The 20,469-nt window shown below is 37.7% G+C and overlaps 2 protein-coding genes across 4 annotated transcripts in view; one reads left to right on the top strand and one right to left on the bottom strand.

The window, feature by feature from the left end:
- The window catches only part of enkd1 (enkurin domain containing 1), a 14,118-nt gene extending 13,046 nt beyond the window's left edge, over positions 1-1,072 (bottom strand). The window contains exon 1 of the mRNA XM_051653252.1: positions 927-1,072. The gene's annotated coding sequence lies outside the window, so the exon portion shown is untranslated. The remainder of the gene's footprint in view (positions 1-926) is intronic.
- On the top strand, positions 75-20,461 carry LOC127414885 (voltage-dependent anion-selective channel protein 2-like). 3 transcript variants are annotated; one of them, XM_051653254.1, is made up of 10 exons: positions 75-186; positions 3,629-3,720; positions 11,141-11,212; positions 13,536-13,585; positions 14,347-14,499; positions 14,800-14,852; positions 15,879-16,106; positions 16,789-16,939; positions 17,238-17,295; positions 19,786-20,461. In XM_051653254.1, the coding sequence occupies exons 2-10, from the start codon at positions 3,633-3,635 to the stop codon at positions 19,875-19,877; spliced, it is 945 nt and encodes a 314-aa protein (XP_051509214.1). In that variant the 5' UTR covers positions 75-186; positions 3,629-3,632; the 3' UTR covers positions 19,878-20,461. The 3 variants fall into 3 exon arrangements, with proteins under 3 accessions (XP_051509214.1, XP_051509215.1, XP_051509213.1); XM_051653253.1 differs by lacking the exon at positions 75-186 and adding an exon at positions 1,785-3,469; XM_051653255.1 differs by lacking the exon at positions 3,629-3,720 and having other exon boundaries at positions 95-186.
- The last annotated feature ends 8 nt before the right edge of the window (positions 20,462-20,469 follow it).

Below are 20,469 nucleotides of genomic sequence, written 5' to 3'. Positions count from 1 at the left end.
ACTCTAATGCGGTCATTTAGATATTACAGTTGCCAGATTAATTTAAATTATATACACATTTACATAATCTGGGAGAAACGGAGAAAACGCTAGAGAATGCGCATGCGCAGTTCCTGCCCCTCCACTGCTGTCTCCTTCAGTGTGCCCTCTCTCGCTGTACAGTCCAGAAACACGCACATCGATACGGTAAGACATTCACAGATTTACACTCAAAGCATGTTGCATTGAAAAACTGCTCATTATCAACAACAACAACATATAGGTTAAATGATTCTAATTGCATTCTGCCTTGGGATCTTATTCTGGACATGCATGTCACGCACACTGGAGCAGAGACAGCGAGTGACCAGGGCCGCACATAGACGTCAGTGACACCGTAATAATGGTTATTATGAAATCACTGTTACACACAAATATGTTTCATTTTTAAAAACGTGCATTTTCGCACTGAAACATTGCATGTCTAATCTGCGTTTTTATATCAAACGTGTGTCAGTGTTCCAGCAAGGACACTGTAGAAGAGCGATGATTATAGACTGTGTTCACTGGACTCTGTGTTTCTTTACATAACAGCCATTTAACTGATATTAAAGGAAAAGGAAACTTTGCATTAGCCGCGGGCCGCGATCCTTCGACCTGCGTGTTAATGCTACAATGTTGCAGAATGTTGTAACAATGTATCAGCAGCGGAATAACGGACTCGCGCGCCGCCTCTGATGTAGTTACAGAGATAAATACAGAAATAAACTCGCGCGCTGTGTGTGCAAATACTCTGATTTATCTCGATGATCGATCTTTATCCTGATAATCGATGAAAGGCTGTAAGGAATGAAACTGTTGTTGAGTGAAAGGCTAAAACTCGTTATTCGGGCGTTGCGCGTGCGTGTATCGCGTCAGTCACGCGCGATTGTCGCGGAGCGACTTACTTTGATGTGTTGTTTGGTGTCTCTTCGTTATCCAAAAGATACAAAGAACATGATTGAATCACTAAAACAGATTTAGATGTACGTTTCACCTTGGGAACAGAGTGTACAATCACAAAAAATGAACTGTGACGTCTGCTATTGTTCTCTCTGGCCTGTCATTGTGTTCCATTGTTAATACTTTTCCTCATTGCTTAAGAGTTATTTATATTTTTCAGGGCACATACATTAAAGCTAAGTCCAAAATGAACAAAATCCCAAAAGCAGTTTATCGTGCAACCAAAATTCCAATTATAACCAGAAAATTCAGATTTGGTGCATAACATGAGGCTTTTAACTATAAACAAGCCTAAAATACACCGGGGACTTTTATTTTAAAAAGTGCAGAGACTTGGATCCGTTACAATGCTCTATATGTAAGTATTTAACAAATTAAATACTTTTTATAGCCTATAATTTCAACAGATGTGGTTTATTTATGAGGAATAAAAAAATTAGGAATAAAAAACTATCGGCATAGATTTTTGCAGATAACCGATAGTTCCACAAAGGAACTATCTGCACCGATTAATCGGTAAAACCAATATATCGGTCTACCACTAGATTGCATTACAATCAGATTAAACTTAAACACAAAATATAGCCTGAATATGATTACATAATAAAGACAACAAGCTCTTACCCCAGCTGTTTTGCGACATGTATTATGTTTAGTCCTATACACGCTGTGAAAATAGGATGCAAGCAGGGTTTACCTTAAGAAGCTATATCAATCTGGGGTTGGGGATTGGGAGGGGGAAAGGGAAATAATGGGGTTTAAGGGGGATAATGGTTGACTCTGTGCATGTATATTTTGCTTTATGTGTCATGTTTGAGAATCAACCAATAAAAATGTTAATCTGAAAAAAAGAATCTATATCAATCTAACCTGACCCTTAATTGCTTTTGTTACATTTTAAAATTATATATTTTTTGACTAAAATAGATCATGTATTGCAATCTTTATCATGCTGGTCTCTTAGAATCACGTTACTTTAACTGTATTTTAGCAAAACTATTTCTACATAGCTCATTGTACCTATCGCGGCAGTTTCCTGGTGAAATGAACAATAGAGGCGCTACAACAACAATGACTTTTAATCACAAGTAAAATGGCAGATTATCAGTTCATAAACACGTACTTTTCGCCCTGTTCCTCACACAATGCTGCAACAATTATATAAATATATAGTCTGCATGTGCTACGCGCTTCACAGTGAATAAAGTGATCTGCTCTTTGTCATAAATATACACACAGAGCACACGTGATGTTAATAATGCGGTTAGTGTATAAGCTGTGGCATCTCGCATTCACTTATTTGACATTCACACATTCAAATATTATGATTTTAATCTGATTAATTGTGCATTTATACTTTAATTTCATCCCAAATATGTCAAATTCTGTGAAATTCTGCGTTTTATAATTAATTCAATTTTTAAGACTGGATTCTGCGATTCTGTCTGTGTTTTCCATAACGCGGAAATCATAGGGCCCTATATGTCTAACTACATTTACAAATTTGTTCGAGCGTAATCAGATTGCGAGGTAAATCAACTCATAGAGCGTTGCACTTGTGATGTAAAGGACTGGGGTACGGGTCCTGAAGAGCACATGAGTCAACACAAAACTAAGCACAAAGTGTCATAGAAGCAATACAAAAAGATGTGGTTGTGTTTTTCATCTCACATTTGCCTTTTATGACACTATCGGTTAGGTTTAGGTTGAATGTTTAGGGTAGGGAGGTCAGTTTTGTTGATTTAAAATGCAATAGAGCATTAACTTTAAAAACCTCATCTGTTTGGGAGAACATTTAACTTGCTTTCAGCACCACACAGCGGACATTTCACCTCATAACTGTTGCGATACGCATAATGAAACACGTAATATAATTTTGCAAAAGTGTCGCCACAATCACGTAATTTTTATGAGATCAGGCTGTAATTTTGTATCACACTTCCTTTTGTCTGTATCTATTGGCAAACATAAGTCTTGCTCTATCAAAGCGTTCTTGCATTCTCTCACCCTGTTTAATCTTTATCATAGAGCGCTTTATTCATTAAGGCTGTGTGCTTTTCCAATAAGCTGCTCTCTCTAATGGCCTCTGTGTATTAGGGTGAGTTCTGAAGGACAGATATTTATCTTATGATATTGATCACTCTTAGCCGCTGTGTTTTCGGTAGATGGTTGATGAATGGCAGGTACAGCAGGTGTACCTGTTTATTTTAGGTGTACTATTTCTTTAAGGAAGGGTGTGCATGGCAAAGGTGGCAGTGTTGAGGTAAACATTTCTCATTTCGTAACACCTCACATGGAAAAGCGGTGTCCGTTTTAGTGTCACTATTTTTAAAGTGTGTGTCTGGGGACCTGGGGGAGGGGATACACAGTGTGTGTGTGTGTGTGTTTGTGTGGTTGTAAATATGCTGCCTCAGCATCCTATCTTCTGGGATCCACCCCCTTTCCCATGGGCAAATGTCAGTTGCCAGAAGACTCTCACCAAGGACAGGTCTGTTCCCTAATGTCACATGCCATGTGATGTTAATCACCCATGGCAACACATCAGAGCACTCCACAGGCACCAGACAGCCATTCTGTTATATAGATGGTTAATATGCCAGTGATAGTTGGCATGTGGATAATTCTGAACTCTGACCCCACTTTAAAGAGCCATGTCTGAGAAAGGAGCAAAGCAGAGTGGAAAGATGGAAAGAGTGGAGGAGAAGACCTGCTGCGATCACTGCAAACCAAAGACATGTGGTGAGATATATATATATAGATAGATAGATAGATAGATAGATAGATAGGTAGAGTAACAGACAGACAGACAGACAGATAGATAGATAGAACGACAGACAGACAGACAGATAGATAGATAGATAGATAGATAGATAGATAGATAGATAGAACGACAGATAGATAGAATGACAGATAGATAGATAGAATAACAGACAGACAGACAGACAGATAGATAGAATAACAGACAGACAGACAGACAGATAGATAGATAGAATGACAGATAGATAGATAGAACAACAGATAGATAGATAGAATAACAGACAGACAGATAGATAGATAGAACGACAGACAGACAGATAGATAGAACGACAGATAGATAGATAGATAGAACGACAGATAGATAGATAGAATGACAGATAGATAGATAGAATAACAGACAGACAGACAGACAGATAGGTAGAATAACAGACAGACAGACAGATAGATAGATAGAACGACAGACAGACAGACAGACAGATAGAACGACAGATAGATAGATAGAACGACAGATAGATAGAATGACAGTCAGATAGATAGATAGAATAACAGACAGACAGACAGACAGATAGATAGATAGAATAACAGACAGACAGACAGTCAGATAGATAGAATAACAGACAGACAGACAGACAGACAGATAGATAGATAGAATAACAGACAGACAGACAGATAGATAGAACGACAGACAGACAGATAAATAGAATGACAGATAGATAGATAGAATAACAGACAGACAGACAGACAGATAGATAGAATGACAGACAGACAGATAGATAGACAGAACGACAGATAGAATGATAGATAGATAGATAGACTGACAGACAGACAGATAGATAGAACGACAGACAGATAGATAGACAGACAGACAGATAGAATGACAGACTGACTGACTGACTGACAGATAGATAGAAAGATAGATAGATAGATAGATAGACTGACAGACAGACAGATAGATAGAATGACAGACAGATAGATAGACAGACAGACAGAACGACAGACTGACTGACTGACTGACAGACAGATAGAAAGATAGATAGATAGATAGATAGACACAGATAGATAGAATGACAGACAGACAGATAGATAGAATGACAGACAGACAGATAGATAGATAGATAGATAGATAGATAGATACTAGCTTCACATTTATGATTCAAAGGGATAGTTCACCCAAAAATGTAAGAATATTTCAGCTCTGTATGCTTATATTCTGACGCTGCAGTGTATTGTCCACCATGTTGCAAAAGGCTGTATTTTATGTTAGCATCGTTAGCAACATTCGTTACAGTATTGTAACAGTAAACATACAAGGCACAGCAGCCCCTCGGCACACTAGAGCAGAAGGAAAAAAACATTGCCGTTTATCAAGCGCTCAAACTTTGCTTGTTGCAGAACAATCTGGAATAATGTTAGACATTGTAACAGTCACCTCTTTGAAACCTGAACTTGTTCAGAATGTTAAATCTTTGACACCTGCACTAACAACAGTCTAGACACAGCGCAACGAATGAAACAGAAAGCAGGTGTCTCGGCAATCATTTTTGAAATATTAAGCTCTTATTGACTTGACACGGTGTCTAAAAATGTGCCTGTCCTGCGCAAGACACTGAAGAAACAACGAGACGCGGTGCAGCAGTCAAGGAAATTCGTTCAGCACATTAACATAGGAAAACAATGAAAAAACTGTGCACGTTCAGTGTGAACGGCCCCTAACTCATCCGTTCGCATGTGAGAGCGCGTGGGAGAAAGTTTGGATGGCTATATATTTTTTCAGAAATTACAAACCTGAACGCTACTTGAAAAACTGACCCGTCCCAACCCCGGCGGACCTCTAACGTGAACCGCCCTTGAGAGCGCTGACAACAGCGTATTCACGTGTGTACCCAGAACATCTTGTCACCCCTCGAGCAGTTTTTGCCACGCTTTCCTACCAGGGCGGCCCCCCCCATGCAATTGCGTGGTTTGCGTGGTGGTTAAAACCGCTACTGGCTGTAATTTCACAATGCCTGTAACAATCAAAAGATGTGATCAATGAAGATACAGTATGACGATGGACTGACGTTCACTGTCAGTTATGACAGTACAGAGTATGTTGTCAATACGTGATACTGTAAGAATTGTGTAACAAGTACACTAATGTACACTGTAATGTCATTAATGGTACCATACTGTATCATACTCTTACAGTACAGTATGAATAAATTGACAGTTTACCTTTTCAGATTTGGGTGAGTAATAACATTTACTTTTAGTCGTTTAACAGATGCTTTTATAGTAGCCAAAGTGACTTACAAATGAGAAAGACTCACAAATTTGTCACAGTCCTGTAATTTGCTTTACAGTAGTTAGGCCTTTGTTTGTGCACATAGTGGACATTGATGCCCAGATCCTGCCCTCTTTCTCTCTCTGATGCCCACCTCTGTGACATCTCTGACTGGCCTCCATTATACAAATTAATTGTTTGGTTCCTCTTCCATGCAGTCTGTCCTGCACTATATTGACAAAATGCAAATGCTCAAACACACACTCTGAATGCATATGGTACATACTCTAAACAATAGTAATTAGGTATGACATAAATTGGCAATATTGTAACAAATTCATTATGTTTGGTTAAATCCTGTTCTGAACATGTGATTTTCTGTAGATGTTGATATTTTACAAACACATAAAATAGTCAAACCAGTTGAAAATCTATAGCTATACCAAATGATTCATTGATTAACCATTAAAATCAGTTGGATAAAATTATACTCAAATGTATTCAAAGGAATGAGAACAGATAAAATGAAAATGTTGATGATATTAGCATTATGAAAGGCAGTTACTTTCAATGAAAGGTATATATAGATGAAACTTATTTGGTGTGGTGAAAATGTTACTTTGTGATTTTGTGTTTTGTACTTAGTCAATTGAAAATAGGCTGAAATGTTTGCATTTTTTATTATCTGTTGTGATATTAGTACTAAGAGTTTTGAAAATGTACCACTTGTGAAAATAGTAAAAATTTGAGGTCGGGGTCTGGGTAGCTCAGCTAGAAAAGACACTGGCTATCACCCCTGGAGTCGTGAGTTTGAATCCAGGGCGTGTTGAGTGACTCCAGTCAGGTCTCCTAAGCAACCAAATTGGCCCGGTTGCTAGGGAGGGTAGAGTCACATGGGGTAACCTCCTCGTGGTCACTATAATGTGGTTCCCGCTCTCAGTGGGGTGCGTGGTGAGTTGTGCGTGGATGCTGTGGAGAATAGCGTGAAGCCTCCACATGCGCTATGTCTCCGCGGTAACGCGCTCAACAAGCCACGTGATAAGATGTGCAGATTGAGGGTCTCAGATGTGGAGGCAACTGAGATTCGTCCTCCGCCACCCGGATTGAAGCGAGTCACTACGCCACCACGAGGACTTAGTGCGCATTGGGAATTGGACATTCCAAATTGGGGAGAAAAAAAAAATTATTTGAGATGAACTGATAGTGGATTTTGCAGATACCGATTACTAAAGTGGTGGAAAAGGCAGATAACCGATTAATCGGCCGATTGTTTTCAAATGGATTTATGGAAAGTAAAAAAAAAAACAATCTTACTGTTTCCTTACTTTGACGGACACAAACATAGAGATAACAAGAGTCCAAAATGAATAAAATCCCTGATGCGGTTTATTGTGCAACCAAGATCCCAATAATAGTCAGAACAAATAAACATTTTGTGCATAACGAAGGACTTTTAACTATAAAAATGCCCGAAACACACTGAGGACTCTTATTTTGAAATGACAGAGACTTGACTCCGTTACAATGCTCTGTATTAAGTGTTAACGAAATTAAGCTTTTTATAGCCTAAATATGCACCAGATGAAGTGTTTTGTGTATATATAACTTACAGTGCTGTGAAAAAGTATTTCTTCTGATTTCTTCTGTTTTTGTGTATATCTTATACTAAATTGTTTCAAAAATTCAAACAACAAAGGCAATCTGAGTAAACACAAAATATGGTTTTTAAATGATAATGTTATTTATTGAATCAAAGAAGTTATCAATACCATCTGGTCTCACCCTGTAACACACTATGCCAAGGTCGTAAGAAATTCCAGAAATGATGAGGAAAAAGGTGACTGAAATACATCAGTCGGGGAAGGGTTACAAAGCTATTTCAAATGCTCTGGGACTCCAAAGAACCACAGTGAGAGCCATTATCTCCAAATGGAGAAAACTTGGCACAGTAGTGAACCTTCCCAGAAGTGGCTGACCTTCCAAAATTCCTCCAAGAGCACAGCGATGACTCATCCAGGAAGTCACAAAAAAGCCAAGGACAACATCCAAGAAACTGCAGACCTCTCTCACATCAATAAAGGTCACTGTTCATGACTCCACTATCAGAAAGACACTGGCCAAAAATGCCATCCATGGAAGAGTGGCGAGGCGAAAACCACTGCTAACCCAGGACAACATTAAGGCTCGTCTGAATTTTGCCAGAACACACCTTGATGATCCTCAAAGCTTTTGGGAGAATGTTCTTTTGAGGGAATGTTCTGTGGACTGATGAGTCGAAAGTGGAACTGTTTTGAAGACAGGGGTCCCGTTACACCTGGCATAAATCAAACACAGAATTCAACAAAAAGAACATCATACCTACGGTCAAGCATGGTAAGGTAGTGTGATGGTGTGGAGATGCTTTGCTGCTTCAGGGCGACTCGCAATAATTGAGGGAAACATGAATTCTGCTCTCTACCAGAAAATCCTAAAGGAGAACGTCCGGTCATCAGTCCGTGAGTTGAAGCTCAAGCGCAACTAGATTATGCAGCAAGACAATGATCCAAAGCATAAGAGTAAGTCCACCTCTCAATGGCTCAAAAGAAGCAAAATTAAAGTTTTGGAGTGGCCTAGTCAAAGTCCTGACTTGAACCCAATTGAGATGCTGTTGCAGGACCTTAAACGGGCAGTTCATGCTCGAAAACCCTCCAATGTGGCTGAACTAAAGCAGTTTTGCAAAGAAGAGTAGGCCAATATTCCCCCACAGCATTGTGAAAGACTGATCTCCAGTTATCGGAAGCATTTGGTTGCAGTTGTTGCTGCTAAAGGTGGCACAACCAGCTATTAAGTTTAAGGGGGCAGTTAGTTTTTCACATGGGTGATATAGGTGTTGGATAACTTTTTTGCTTCAATAAAAAAAAGATATATTTGAAAACTGTATTTTGTGTTTTCTCAGGTTGCCTTTGTTTTATGTTATATCTCGTTTGAAGATTTAGTATGAAAAATAAACAAAAATAGAACAAATCAGGAAGGGGGCAAATACCTTTTCACAGCAATGTATATATAAGTTGGACACACAATATACACTATATTGCCAAAAGTATTAGCTCACCCATCCAAATAATTGAATTCAGGTGTTCCAATCACTTCTATGGACACAGGTGTATAAAATGAAGCACCTAGGCATGCAGACTGCTTCTACAAACATTTGTGAAAGAATGGGCCGCTCTCAGGAGCTCAGTGAATTCCAGCGTGGTACTGTGATAGGATGCCACCTGTGCAACAAGTCCAGTCGTGAAATTTCCTCGCTACTAAATATTCCACAGTCAACTGTCAGTGGTATTATAACAAAGTGGAAGCGATTGGGAATGACAGCAACTCAGCCACGAAGTGGTAGGCCATGTAAAATGACAGCGGATGCTGAGGCGCATAGTGCGCAGAGGTCGCCAACTTTCTGCAGAGTCAATCTCTACAGACCTCCAAAGTTCATGTGGCCTTCAGATTAGATCAAGAACAGTGCGTAGAGAGCTTCATGGAATGGGTTTCCATGGCTGAGCAGCTGTATCCAAGCCATACATCACCAAGTGCAATGCAAAGCGTCGGATGCAGTGGTGTAAAGCACGCCGCCACTGGACTCTAGAGCAGTGGAGACGCGTTCTCTGGAGTGACGAATCACGCTTCTCCATCTGGCAATCTGATGGATGAGTCTGGGTTTGGCGGTTGCCAGGAGAATGGTACTTGTCTGACTGCATTGTGCCAACTGTGAAGTTTGGTGGAGGGGGATTATGGTGTGGGGTTGTTTTTCAGGAGCTGGGCTTGGCCCCTTATTTCCAGTGAAAGGAACTCTGAATGCTTCAGCATATCAAGAGATTTTGGACAATTCCATGCTCCCAACTTTGTGGGAACAGTTTGGGGATGGCCCCTTCCTGTTCCAACATGACTGCGCACCAGTGCACAAAGCAAGGTCCATAAAGACATGGATGAGAGAGTTTGGTGTGGAAGAACTTGACTGGCCTGCACAGAGTCCTGACCTCAACCCGATAGAGCACCTTTGGGATGAATTAGAGCGAAGACTGCGAGCCAGGCCTTCTCATCCAACATCAGTGTCTGACCTCACAAATGCGCTTCTAGAAGAATGGTAAAAAATTCCCATAAACACACTCCTAAACCTTGTGGAAAGCCTTCCCAGAAGAGTTGAAGCTGTTATAGCTGCAAAGGGTGGGCCGATGTCATATTAAACCCTATGGATTAAGAATGGGATGTCACTTAAGTTCATATGCGTCTAAAGGCAGATGAGCGAATACTTTTGGCAATATAGTGTATGTGCTGACGGGAGGTTTTACAAAAATTTGCATGCACTTGCTTCAATTTAAAATGCTTGGTTATCTAATCAAAATAACAACAACAACAACAACAACAACAAAAAAATTTAAAAACAACAATTGGCATAGATATTTTCATTTAACCGATAGTTTCAAAAAGCAACTATCGACACCGATTAATCAGTAAAACCGATATATCTGGTCTACCTTTAGTAAAAATAGAAAATAATAGAAAATAGAAACCTTGCCCAGTAGGTGGCGATATGCATGAAGAATGTGAATCGCCAAAAACAAAAGAATAACAATGTGGTAGTGAAAGTAAAAGTGGAGATTTATAGTAAAAATGGATGATGAGAAATAATGTGATGAGAGAGATAAAGGATATATAAAATAAATGATGAGAGAATTTTCCATTTTGGGTGAACTATTCCTTTAAACACTGCTGAATGTCTTGCCCCATAGATTTCCATTATAAATGTGTAACTGTAAACACAATTTTTGCTTGTTTTGTATTGTCGGTGGTAACTGGCTGCATTGTCACAGGTGCTGTACATAGAGCAAAACTTTCATTGAACCAAAAATATTCCCTTAAAGACCTCTTTTCTGTGTGTGTGTCCATAGAGGTGAACCTCACTCCTGTTGTTGTGTGAAGATAGTTCCAGTGTAGCCGTGTGTGGTTACACTGGAGGAATATTGACTTGTTAAATGACATATTCTACTGTTAATTGTAGAGACTAAACATGTTGCACAACTCGCTAGCACATTTTCAGTCTGCTGACTAGCTTATGATTTTGTGTCTCATATTGACTAAAGTTTCTCTTTCTCTCTCTGTGTTCAGCAAACATGGCCGTTCCTCCTGCGTACGCTGACCTCGGCAAAGCCGCCAAAGATATCTTCAGCAAAGGCTATGGTGAGTGACGTTACAGAAACGACATGAAAAGCCCCATGTGCTAGTCTACCAGGGCAACATGAATATAGCTGACCCGTAAGCCCAATCCTTCAAAATAGATACATGAGAGCAGCTGGTCATTGTAACGATAATATTACCACAATATCAATCAATACTGACCTGCTGTCCAATGACAGATGGGTAAGTGAGAGGTTAATGTCAGGAGGGGCTCTTGAGGGGCCACATTTCCTGCAGGAGCCTTATGGGAATCGATGCATTCTCGAAACAATCAAACACAAACACACACACACACACACACAAGAAGACTATAGCTACTAATAACAATTGTTAGAACTTTAGACTGGCTTGGAAATGTTTGAGAATGGTCTCCTTTTTTTTAGCACAACAAATGTGTATATATAATAAACGCTCAGTAAATACAGTAAGGCAAGGAACAAAATTCTGACAGTACAAATATTAGTTGTCATATCCTGCATTTTTAAAAGGATTATGTCCAACACTGGTGTACTGTACATTGCAATACAGTATATTGTACTATATATATATATATATATATATATATATATATATATATATATATATATATATACAGTTGTGCTCAAAAGTTTGCATACCCTGGCAGAAATTGTGAAATTTTGGCATTGATTTTGAAAATATGACTGATCATGCAAACAAACTGTCTTTTATTTAAGGACAGATATGAAGCCATTTATTATCACATAATTGTTTGGCTCCTTTTTAAATCATAATGATAACAGAAATCACCCAAATGGCCCTGATCAAAAGTTTACATACCCTTGAATGTTTGGCCTTGTTACAGACACACAAGGTGACACACACAGGTTTAAATGGCAATTAAAGGTTAATTTCCCACACCTGTGGCTTTTAAGTACAGACTCAATCTCAAATTAATGTTGTGTTTTCGAATCACAGAACCAAGAGGTAACATATATAGAGAAAACAAAATTGGCCCTAACACGGATCCTTGCGGAACACCACAATTCATTGTTGAAGAGGAGGACATCTCAGCTCCAGCAAACATTATATATTTCCTATTTGACAAATAGGACACAAACCAGTCTAAAGCCACCCCAGATATTCCCACCCATCTCTTTAATGTATCAATTAACACTGAATGATCAACTGTATCAAACGCTGAAGTTAAATCAAGCAACACTAAAATGGAGCATTCTCCAGCGTCCTCCGCCATCAATAAATCATTGGTCACTCTAAGAAGGGCAGTTTCTGTACTGTGATTTTCTCTAAAACCTGACTGAAATTTCCCAAAAATATTGTTATCCTTTACTACCTCCAACAGTTGCTTCACTGCTGCTTTCTCTATAATTTTGAAATGAAAGGTAATTTTGAAATTGGTCTATAATTATTAGCAACCAAAGGATCTAATGAGGGCTTCTTCAGAAGCGGTTGAACTATCGCAGTCTTTAACTCCTCTGGAACACATCCTGACACATGCAAGCTATTTATTATAGATAACAAAGAAGGGCCTTAAGTCCAATTTTATAAAGATCCTGCTCTGAAATAGGAGAGAAAGAATCCAACAAACTCTCCCTACAAAACGATTTTTCCACACATGGGAGCGGAGCAATAATTGACGCCCTTATGTTAGAGACCTTATTTATTTATTGATTTATTGATTTATTTTTCTCTTCATTTCTCCCCAATTTGTAATGCCCAATTCCCAATGCGCTCCAAGTCCTCGTGGTGGCGTAGTGACTTGCCTCAATCCGGGTGGTGGAGGACGTATCTTAGTTTCCTCCGCGTCTGAGACCGTCAATCTGCGCATCTTATCACGTGGCTTGTTGAGCGCATTACCACAGAGACCTACGCTTGTGGAGGCTTCACGCTATTCTCCGCAGCATCCACGCTCAACTCACCACGTGCCCCGCTGAGAGCGAGAACCACATTATAGCGACCACAAGGAGGTTACTCCATGTGACTCTACTCTCCCTAGCAACCAGACCAATTTGGTTGCTTAGGAGACCTGGCTGGAGTCACTCAGCACACCCTGGATTCGAAGTCGCGACTCCAGGGGTGGTAGTCAGTGTCAGTACTCGCTGAGCTACTCAGGCCCCCATGTTAGAGACCTTATTAACAAAAAAGGTAGAAATGAGTTACAATCTATCATACAAAATGCAGTACTAGACACTGGGTTGATCAGATTATGAATTGTATTGAATAAAAACCTAGCATTATGGCAGTTATCAGTTATTAGTTCTGAAAAATGTTGTCGCTCTGAATAGGAACGCCAATGTAATTCAGCAAAAAGTACTTATTCTTAATTATCTCTTTGTGTCTCTTTCAGGATTTGGAGCAGTTAAACTGGACCTGAAGACCAAGTCACAGAGTGGAGTTGTGAGTCTCTCTCTGCTTCATATTTCACTTTGAAAATGTACTGTGGTTGTACCATGGTCCAGTGATGGTTTTAGATGATAAATAACATCATGTACCATAGTAATACCAAGGACATTTTTTGATACGCTTTTGTTTGTTAACTTGTCGCTTCTTGCTGTTTTTTATGTTTACTTGTGACCATCTTCCTTTCTTTTTTTTTTTTTTTGATTACTCACGTGTGTGTTTGTGTGATTGTGGTGTTGATTCATGTTCTCCACCGCTGCTCTTGTCTGTATCTGGGTCAGAACTGTTCTTCTGGAGCGGGTCTTGATTATGTGATTTGACATGAATCTGAATGAGTGTGTTTGTATCTGTGTATCTCTTTCCTAACTTCCTGTTTTTATTCTCTGTCCTTCTTGCTTTCTGTATTGGACATCGCTGTCAGATGGTAAGACTGAGATTATAGACGATGAAGAAGAAAAGTCTCTCCATCTTTACAGGCTACTGCTCAACCTCCCCTGCTGTTTTTCCGTTTTCTATCATGTTTTTGCACTAGTATTGATAAAGGTTTGAGGTCTGATAATATTTGAGCAATGGAGCGTTAGAATGGCTTTAATTTAAACACAGATTATTGACAAGGACACTCGTATAATTCAGTTAACCCCATATCATATCTTGAGTTCATATTTTATCCCGGTTCCAGTTCAGTTCCTTCAGCTCTTCTGAGGCCAGTTGCACCCAGTACATTTTTTCACATTCTCTGTCTCTCGTTTGTTTGTCAGGAGTTCTCCACAGGCGGCTCCAGTAACACAGACACTGGGAAGGCAGCTGGAAACCTGGAGACGAAGTATAAAGTGAAGGAGTTGGGCTTGAGTTTAAACCAGAAATGGAACACCGACAACATTCTGACTACTGAAGTGACTCTGGAAGACCAGGTGGGTCCAGGTCACATATTTATAATGAACAGAGGCTCTAAAAAGTATTTGGACACATGTCATTGCACTAGATAATAAAACAACAAAGCAAAGCAAGTGTCATTTATTATTAAGACAAATCAGATAGCACATGCATAAAACCTCAAGCATCATTTGTTCACAGATGACACTTTGATATTTTGACCTTTAATGCAATGAAATTCATTAGCTGCTACTGTATACATAAACCTGGCAAAGAGTTATTGATATAAATGGTGGAATATGTTACTGTGTGGTCTTGTTTTTTCTTTCTCTGTACAGCTGGCTAAAGGTCTGAAGTTGGGATTGGATACTTCTTTTGTGCCCAACACCGGGTAAGTCAGCTCACGTGCTTTATAACTATATTTATAACTATATATTCGATTTACAACTATATATTCAGATTTATAACTATATATTCAGGATTTGTAATAGTATATTCACAATTAAATGTATATATATTCAGATTTATAACTATGTATTCAGGATTTATAACTATATGTTCAGATTTAAATGTAAGCATTCAGATTTATAACTATATACTTATATTTAAATATATAGTGATAAAATCTTTATAAATCTATCTATATAAATCTATAAATATTATTTATAAATTATTTTAAAATAATATTTATTTGCAACATTATATTCAGATTTAATATTCAGATTTATAACTATATATTTAGGATTTGTAACTACATATTCAGATTTAAATTGAAATATTCAGAATTATAACTATATATTCAGGATTTTTTATATTTAAATATATAGTTATAAATCTATATAAATCTATACATATTATTTATAAATAATTTAAAAATAATATTTATTTTTGTTAGGATTTATAACTTTATATTCAGATTTAAATTGAAATACTCATATTTATAACTATATATTTAGGATTTATAACTATATTTATATTTAAATTAATAAATCTATATAAATCTATACATATTATTTATAAATAATTAATAAATAATATTTGTTTTTGTAAAGATTTGTAGCAATATATTCAGATTTATGACTATATATTTATAATGAAATATATAGTTATAAATCAATATAAATCTATCAATATTATTTATAAATTATTTAAAAATAATATTTATTTTTATTATCTTACTTGTAAAGACCTTGGAGTAATATGAGAGACAGAATGCGAGCAAAGCTATGTAGGTAACATAGATTCCCCAAATAAGTGGTCAGTTAAACAGCGTTGCTATGGACAAAAGTCATTATTCCGAAATATTTGACCAATGAATACTATGATTGACCAATCAGAATCATGTATAGCTGTGTAATAAATCCCAGTAGTTATCCTGCCTTGTGTTTTTTGTCTTCTCCTGCTCTGATATCTTCAGGAAGAAGAGCGCTAAGCTAAAGACGGGTTATAAGCGCGACTACATGAATGTGGGCTGTGATATAGACTTTGACCTGGCCGGACCGACGGTTCATGCTGCAGCGGTTCTGGGTTATGAGGGCTGGCTGGCCGGTTATCAGATGGCCTTTGACACGGCCAAGTCCAAACTCGCCCAAAACAACTTCGCTTTGGGCTACAAGGCGGGAGACTTCCAGCTACACACTAATGTGTAAGAAAACAAACAAACACAAGATTATTTGCTTTTTAAATTAAAAGTACCACATTTAGGGGGCCTGGGTAGCTCAGCGAGTATTGACGCTGACTACCACCCCTGGAGTCACGAGTTCGAATCCAGGGCGTGCTGAGTGACTCCAGCCAGGTCTCCTAAGCAACCAAATTGGCCCGGTTGCTAGGGAGGGTAGAGTCACATGGGGTAACCTCCTCGTAGTCATGATTAGTGGTTCTCGCTCTCGGTGGGGTGCGTGGTGAGTTGTGTGTGGATCGTGGAGAGTAGCATGAGCCTCCACATGCTGTGAGTCTCCACGGTGTCATGCACAGCGAGTCACGTGATAAGATGCGCAGATTGACGGTCTCAGAAGCGGAGGCAACTGAGACTTGTACTCCGCCAACCGGACTGAGGTGAGTAACCGCGCCACCACAATTGAGTAGAGAAGTAGTGGGAATTGGGCATTCCAAATTGGGAGAAAAGGGGTAAAAAAATAAAACAAAATATAATAAAAATAAAAAGTACCACATTTAAAGGAATATTTCACCTAAAAAAGAAAATCCTGCCATCATTTACTCAAAGCCATATTTCTTTATTTTTTCTGTAGAATAATGCCGATGAGATCTAATTAACAAACAGAATTTAGTCTGTTGAAGATAACCGTGCTGTTGTGTGTGTGTTCTAGTAATGATGGTACAGAGTTCGGCGGCTCCATCTATCAGAAGGTAAATAATCAGTTGGAGACGGCGGTGAATCTGGCGTGGACCGCTGGCAGTAATAACACACGCTTCGGCATCGCTGCCAAATATCAGCTGGATAAAGATTCATCCTTCTCTGTGAGTCTTCAAAATACAATCACACATAATAAGAGCATAATTCGGTTCTTCTACATCTGACCAGGGGTGTAGATTCCAGGTGGGATGGGGGGGAGGTAACCCCCTCAATAATCAAAACAAGCAAGTACAACCCCCCATTATTTATACCATGATCAGTGGAAACAAGTAAATGCTTCATGCTGCAACCCCCCAATGTTCAAGCAAGCACCACCTCTAAACCTTGTCTATATATTCTCAGACTCTCGTTAACGAAAGCTTTATGACTCTTAATATTAATTATTTGTGTCTCTCTCTACAGGCCAAAGTGAATAATGCCAGTCTGGTTGGAGTTGGATACACACAGAGCCTCAGGCCCGGTAAACAATCGCTCTATTACACTACATGTTTCTATGAAAAGCTCTACTGTAGATGTGTTTTGGAGACATTATCTTATAAACTAGGTGTAATGGCTTAGTGATTAAAGATCTGAGCAGGTAACTCAAATATAGGTTCAAACCTCAGAAGGATCAATTCATGAAACTATCACTATTGTGTCTTTGAGCAAAACAATTAACCTTTATAATTATGGTTAAGCGGTGGCTGTACTCACTTTTATCTATGTACATTTTTAAGATTCTGTAGTTATTAACAAAATCCTTTGTGGTTTAATAAATGTATTATACTGTAAATACAATATAGTGTATTTATGTTTTTTTTTGGGTAAAGCTTTCTAGGGACCTGATATGCAAAAAAATATAATAATTTTTGTACTGTACAAATAATACTGATGAATAAATAAATAAATAATAAAAATAATTATTTTCATTTTAAAATTAAAAATAATAAATACTCAAAAATAAATAAATAAAGTCAACTACATTAGTTCACATGAATTTACAATGAACAATACTTTTTCAGCACTTATTAAGTTAATTTCAACATAAATGAAAACATTTAAAAAATATTAAGTCGTATATGTTAACAATAGTTAATGCATTATGAACTAAAATTAACTAAAAAATGATCAATTGTATTTTTTATAAATGTACCTAACATGTTTAAAAAATATCACTGTTCATTGTTAGTTTAACATACTTAATGCATTAACTAATGTTAACAAATATAACCTTATTGTAAAGTGTTACCTGAATAATCATGAATAAAAATAAGAATAATTAATTAAAAAAAATATTGAAAACTATAATACTCATAATTAAATTAATAATGGAAACACTTTACAATAAGGTTGAATTCATTAATATTAGTTAACTACATTAGTTCACATGAACTAACAATGAATAATACTTTAAGAGCATTTATTAATCTTAAAGATAATTCAAACATAAACAAATACATTTCAAAAAGTTGTACTGTACTGTGTCAGCATCAGTTAATGCATTATAAACTAACACAAACTAACAATAAGCAATTGTATTTTTGATAAAGATTTTTAAAAATAAAATTGTACATTGTTAGTTCAAGATACCTAATGCATTAACTAATGTTAACAAATATAACCTTATTGTAAAGTGTTACCTAAATAATAATACACAGGCCTACGCTGCAAGCAGCAATGCGGATTCCTCCGCATTGACATGGTAGAGACATGTACTTCACACATGAACACAACATTTCATTAATTTGTTATTAAACATCGCAAGAGTCTTCATATGAACTGGTGATTGAATCAAAGTATCGGTTTTATGACTAGCGGATTTGTAAAGCATTATTGTAGCGTTAGCGATAAATAATAGTAAACTGTAATTCTGTCATCTTTTGACATATCAAGATGAAATTTTGCACAGTACTTCAGAGTGATGTCATCTTGAAGCCTGTTAGGTTGGAAAAAACATTAGTCAAAATGGCATTAGATTTTTTGGACATATGGATATTGAGACAGTGTGGACATTTACATTAATGCGCACCTTTCAGACATTTTGTATTTCAAGTCAATTGGAGCTATGGTTCAGGAGGAGGAGATTTTTGTAGTTTTGGACAAATTTGTATTGTACAGGAAAATCCATCATGGCGGACTTTATCGGTTCTAGAGGCTTTTTTGTTACTCATGAGAAATGAGGCATATATACCAGGTTTCAGAAATTTTGGACTTATGGGGTGGAAATGGCATCACTTTGAATATGGACAAATTGGGGCATGGCTTGTAGCGCCACCTATAGGCTCACGTGGGCCATTTTTGGTGTGGTGGTTACTCGTGGCCTGTAGTATCAATGTGCCAAATTTCAAAACTTTTTACTAAGGAGATCTTGAGTTATTGGGCAATTTAGAGCTACAGGAATAATAATAAGAATACTAACAAAACAATAGTTTTCCTCCTACCAAAGGAATCCTAATAAATACCTATACAAATAAACTAAAATAACATAAATAAATAAAATAAACCTCAAGTTACTTCTTGATTATGTCCGTGGTAAAAAAAGTACTGTCTAAAACATAGTTTCTGCTCTAAAATCTGATTGTATGAGCCATGTTCATGTTCACATATCGTTTGAATTCTCTATTAATGGACCAAACCTTTCAGCAACCATAAATGGCCGACACACTGGCTAACGAGGTACATTACTTGGTGAAAGAATGGTTTATTCTGCTGATTATTAATAATAAATCTAGTTATTTACTGAAAATAAGTGTTGTTTATCATATTATTAGAATTAGCATTAATTCACTGTAATCGTGCATTACAGTGATTTTACAACAGCTGAGGGCATTACGTTTACCGTAAACAGCCCTTTATTGTGGTTATACTCACTGTTCAAGTGGCTTATTACATCTGTAAGTGTCTCTGTGTAAGAAAGCGTCTGCTACTGAAGCATAATGGCTGATATTGGATTGTCCTGTTTTCTCTCCAGGTGTGAAGCTCACCCTCTCTGCTCTGATCGATGCAAAGAACTTCAACGCTGGTGGACACAAGGTTGGCATGGGCTTTGAGCTGGAGGTGTAAACATGGAAAGACTAAAGACGAGAGCCAGAGATGAAAGAAGAGAAACCACAGTGAGCTGACAGCATGACTGCAGCGCCTGCGAAAATACACGTCCCATTTCACCCAGAATTAGTTAGCAAATAGACCTTAATCAATTGGCCTTAAACCCCCTACACCTCATCCAATATGAAAAAGGTTCACGAGTCACATGACGCGTGATGTTCCTGTCTACACCATGACATCTGATCTGTGTGACATCTGTCTCTGATCTGATGTGCATCTTGTTAACAGAGTTTGTTATGGGTAATGAATAATGATAAATGAAAAGTGACACCTCTCTGAATGTCAAAGCCCTCTCACTTACATTTGTCCACTTTAATCCTTTATAACGCTCATTGCCAAACGTATATTTTGTCATTTAATTTGTCTATGTTTGTGGGCTAGAGTAAGTGAAGGACAGTGTATATTTTGTTTTGTTTTTTCCTAAATTATGTTAAAAGTTCATGACTTAAAGAGGAAACTGATGTTGTGTAACTCAATAAAGAAGATTGTTAACGGACTGAGTTTGTGTCTCAAGAGACACAAACGCTGTTCAAGTACTTAAAGGTGTAGT

The sequence above is a fragment of the Myxocyprinus asiaticus genome, chromosome 24 (assembly GCF_019703515.2).
Source record: "Myxocyprinus asiaticus isolate MX2 ecotype Aquarium Trade chromosome 24, UBuf_Myxa_2, whole genome shotgun sequence".
NCBI classification, from domain to species: domain Eukaryota; kingdom Metazoa; phylum Chordata; class Actinopteri; order Cypriniformes; family Catostomidae; genus Myxocyprinus; species Myxocyprinus asiaticus.
The sequence above is the reverse complement of the archived record's forward strand: the minus strand, read 5'-3'. Positions and strand labels throughout refer to the sequence as shown.

Coding starts and splice junctions, on each gene's coding strand:
- LOC127414885 (XM_051653253.1), top strand. CDS start 3,384: ATGCTGCCTCAGCATCCTATCTTCTGGGATCCACCCCCTTTCCCATGG. Junction 16,107..16,788: donor TTCCAGCTACACACTAATGT/GTAAGAAAACAA, acceptor TGTGTGTTCTAG/TAATGATGGTACAGAGTTCG. Junction 16,940..17,237: donor ATAAAGATTCATCCTTCTCT/GTGAGTCTTCAA, acceptor CTCTCTCTACAG/GCCAAAGTGAATAATGCCAG.